At 66.3% G+C, this 3,498-nt stretch overlaps 1 protein-coding gene across 1 annotated transcript in view; it reads right to left on the bottom strand.

Annotated features, from left to right (window-relative positions):
• LZTR1 (leucine zipper like post translational regulator 1) overlaps window positions 1–3,498 on the bottom strand; it is a 36,654-nt gene that overhangs the window by 21,794 nt on the left and 11,362 nt on the right. The window contains 7 exon segments of the mRNA XM_006140188.3: window positions 35–204; window positions 479–644; window positions 727–822; window positions 956–1,048; window positions 1,663–1,773; window positions 2,090–2,245; window positions 2,624–2,825. Coding sequence (XP_006140250.1) covers window positions 35–204; window positions 479–644; window positions 727–822; window positions 956–1,048; window positions 1,663–1,773; window positions 2,090–2,245; window positions 2,624–2,825 — 994 coding nt within the window.

The following is a 3,498-nucleotide window of genomic DNA, read 5'->3' on the forward strand; positions in this document are numbered from 1 at the left end:
CCCGCCCCCGCGCCCCCCCCGCCGCAGGCCGCACCTTGAGCTGGCCGAGCTGCAGGCGGGCGGCGCTCTCGCACACCACCAGCACGTTCTGCAGGTCCACCGAGGCCTCGATGTACTGCCGGCACAGCTGCTCCAGGCGGCACAGCTGGAAGCTCAGCGCCAGCTTGTACACGTCCATGATGAGCAGCACGTCCTCCACGTGGCCTGCGCCCAAGAGCCCATGAGCCTTGGGACCCGAGGAGGGGTCGGGGACAGGGCCTGGGGCTCCCTCCACAGCCCGAGTGGGCTGGAGGCACCCCTGCTGACAAGCCTCAGGGGGCCTCAGATGTCGGCTGGGGCACACACCAGCTGCTGGGATCACTGGGGAAGCAGCAGCCCATCCGTGAGCGGCATCCACTTCTCTGCCCTGGCCCACACCTGGCCCTGCGCCCTGGTCCCCTCTTCCCCTGCCCTGGTCCCCTCCATCCCGGGGGCAGACCTTTCCGTGGGTATTTGATCTTGTCGGTGTAGAGGAACTGCATGAGCACCTCGAAGGGCCGGGCCTCAGCCTCCCGGATGGCCACGTGCAGCAGCTGGGGCCGGCCTCCCACCGTGGCCGCACTGGGCGCCTCCCTGGGACCTGCGGCCACCTCGTCCTCCAGCTTCTGTGCAGAGAAGGGAGCTCGAGGGCGCCACGGGCAGGATGGGCTGCCCGATCGGGGTAGGCGAGGCGGGGTGGCACCTCACCTGGGCCAGGCGCTCCCGAGCCTGCACGATCTTCCTGCGGAGCCAGCGGCTCCGGGCAGTGACGATGGCCACGTGGCCCTGCACGCACTCCTCTTTCTGCACAGAACCAAGTATGGGTCGAGGGCACAGGCCCCAGTCCCCTGGGACGGAGCCCTGCAGAGGTGCCTCTGAGGGGCAGTGCCAACGCACAGACACAGTAAATGGGCCCGGCACTAGGAATGGCACCCACCTCGCCCAGCACGAACTCCACGTCACAGAACTGGCGGCTCTCCCACAGCCGCCCGTAGTCTTCATGCAGCGTGCACTTGGGGTAACAGGAGAACTGCAGGAGGGGACCCGGGTGTTGCCAGAGGTCGAGGCCCAGTGTGGCCCTGCAGTCTACTCTGGGGCCACCACCTGGCCATGCTGACCCTCCGGGGCCCAGCAGCATGCATATGTGAGGGGAGGAAGCCACCCCTCCCCACCCTGCAGGGCTGCCTACTCTGGCCTCGTCTGCAGCTGTCCACCAGTCCACAGGAGGGGCTCTCTGTGCCTGGACCGTGTACTCCGGCTGGCCCCACAGCATACCCCGTTTCCTCCAGGAAGTTGTCCCTGACTCCACAGACCCCATGGGGCCCCAGCCTGCTCCTCTAGGCTGTGGCTGTAGGTGCCCGTGAGGCCCCAGCACCAAGCCCAGCTTGCCGGGCTTCCTCCTCTTTTGTGAGTGCCCCATGCCACACCGCCCTGCTCTCCCACGGGCAGCCTGAGCACCCTCCCTGCTAGTGTCACTGCACCCTGCCCTGCATCTAGCCCCCAACCCCGCCGCCAGACTTCTCAGAAGGCCCCCATCCTACCAGGCTCGGCCTGGAAAAAGGCCCCTGGGATAAGCCCGCCCCACCCACCGGGCCTGTTTCCTAAGACTGGGGTGTCCGCCCCGCAGGCCCACGAGCCCCTCACCTGGAACCTGTACATCTCCCCGCTGCGGATGTTGTTGTCCACAGTGCCCCCGAAGATGTACATGGCGTCTGAGATGACCGCAGCCGCGTGGAAGAGCCTCCCGCTGGGCAGCTGGGAGAGGGGTGAGTCAGCCGCAGGCTGAGGGGCCAGGCCGTGGGCACAGACATGGCGCCACATGGCCACGACAGGGCGAGAGCGTGATCCTGAGGGGAGGGGCCCCAGTGCCACTGCAGGCACAGGTGGGAGCAGGGCCACATGGACCCACGGGTAGACCCAGAACTCAGCCCAGGCCCAGCCCGGCCAGCAGGGCGTGGGCTCCTGGCCCTGCACCCCATCGGCCGTGTGTAACCCTGACTTCCACATCTGTGAGAGGGCTGGTCACAGGAGCTGACGCAGGGGCTGCTGGGGCTGAATGAGGGTGCCCTACCTCGGACGCTGGCTGCACGGGCTGCTTGGCTGAGGTGCTGCCAAAGTCCAGGCCAAACACGTCCCGGGACTTCTTGAAGCCACCTCGCTCCTCAGCAGTCAGGGTGGGCGCCTCCTCGGAAGCAGACGCTCGCTCAGGCACTTCAGCCCCACCGACCTGTGGGGAGGCACGCAGGCATGTGACCAGCCGGGTGGGACAAGCTGTCCCGAAATGGGTCATCCCTGCCTGAGAGCACTGTGGGTGTGGACAGAAGGGCCACAGGAGGGCGCTGTGGGGAAAGGTCTGCAGCCGGGCATGGTGGGATGGGGAAGCGGAAAACCGCAGGCTGCAGGGAGCAGACTAGCAGACCACAGGCTGGTGACCTGGGCTGACGGCCCTGGGTGACCTAGCCTTGCTCCTGGTGGGTATAGGGAGCCCCCTGAGAGTAAGGGGCCAAGGAGGAAGGGGAAGCACACTGGGACCCTTTGGAGTCTAGTTGCTGGGCCAGGGCCGGGGCGTCCCCACTCTGGCACCCCTAAGGTCGGCAGCACTCACCTCGCTGTCGGAGCTGGGCTGGACGACCTCCCAGGTCTGGAAGTCCACGTCGTAGCAGTGCAGCTCATTGGGCAGCGTGTTGTCAGCAGCACCCCCGAACACATAGAGGTGGCGGTCAAAGGCCACCATGGTGTGTCCATAGCGTCTCTGTGGGGGTGGCGGGGAGCCCCGGAGCAGGTGCTCAGTGGGGATGCGTGTCCACCTGGGGTAGAGCATAGTGAGCCAGTGCTGGGGTGGGGGCTTCTGCTCCCCAGAGGCCTCCCCACAGCAGGCCTCACTGGGAAGCGCCCCCGTAGTGTGAGGTCACCAGCCCAGGACCCAGAATCCCTTGCCCTGTTTTGCCCGGGTACAGGCTCTGGGCAGCCCACTGCGGGCTCCTGCCTGAGTGCCCTCCCTTTCCCACCCCAGGGAGCAGCAAGACAGCATCTGAGCTGCTGGGCAGTCCTGCTGTCTGGAGAGCAGTCACACAGACTCACTCTGGTGTGACCGTCCCTGTCAAACGACCCCTATCTAGGAGCCGCCCAGACCCCACATCCTGCTGCTCCAACACTCCGCCCTCCAAGGGCTTCCCGGCACCTCCCAGCAATCCCGTCTTGCTTGGAAGAAGCTGGACAGGTCCCAGACATCACAATCGACGGGGCTCCTGCTGCCAGGGACACCTGGTCTTCCCCCTGCCCACCCTGGCCTCCAGGGCAGCTCTAAAGTCCCGTCCCAGCCCCGCAACTGCAGATGAAACTCCTGCTTCTGCTCCCTCACGGTCCCCAGCCCATCACAGGGCCAAGCACTCAGGCCCGGGTACCCCACACCTTCTGCCATCATATGAGGTCTATGCTGGTCACACGCTGTTGGTGACCCTGACCCAGACACACACATTC

This window comes from Tupaia chinensis, unplaced genomic scaffold (genome assembly GCF_000334495.1).
Source record: "Tupaia chinensis unplaced genomic scaffold, TupChi_1.0 Scaffold000024_1, whole genome shotgun sequence".
Classification (NCBI taxonomy): Eukaryota; Metazoa; Chordata; class Mammalia; order Scandentia; family Tupaiidae; genus Tupaia; species Tupaia belangeri.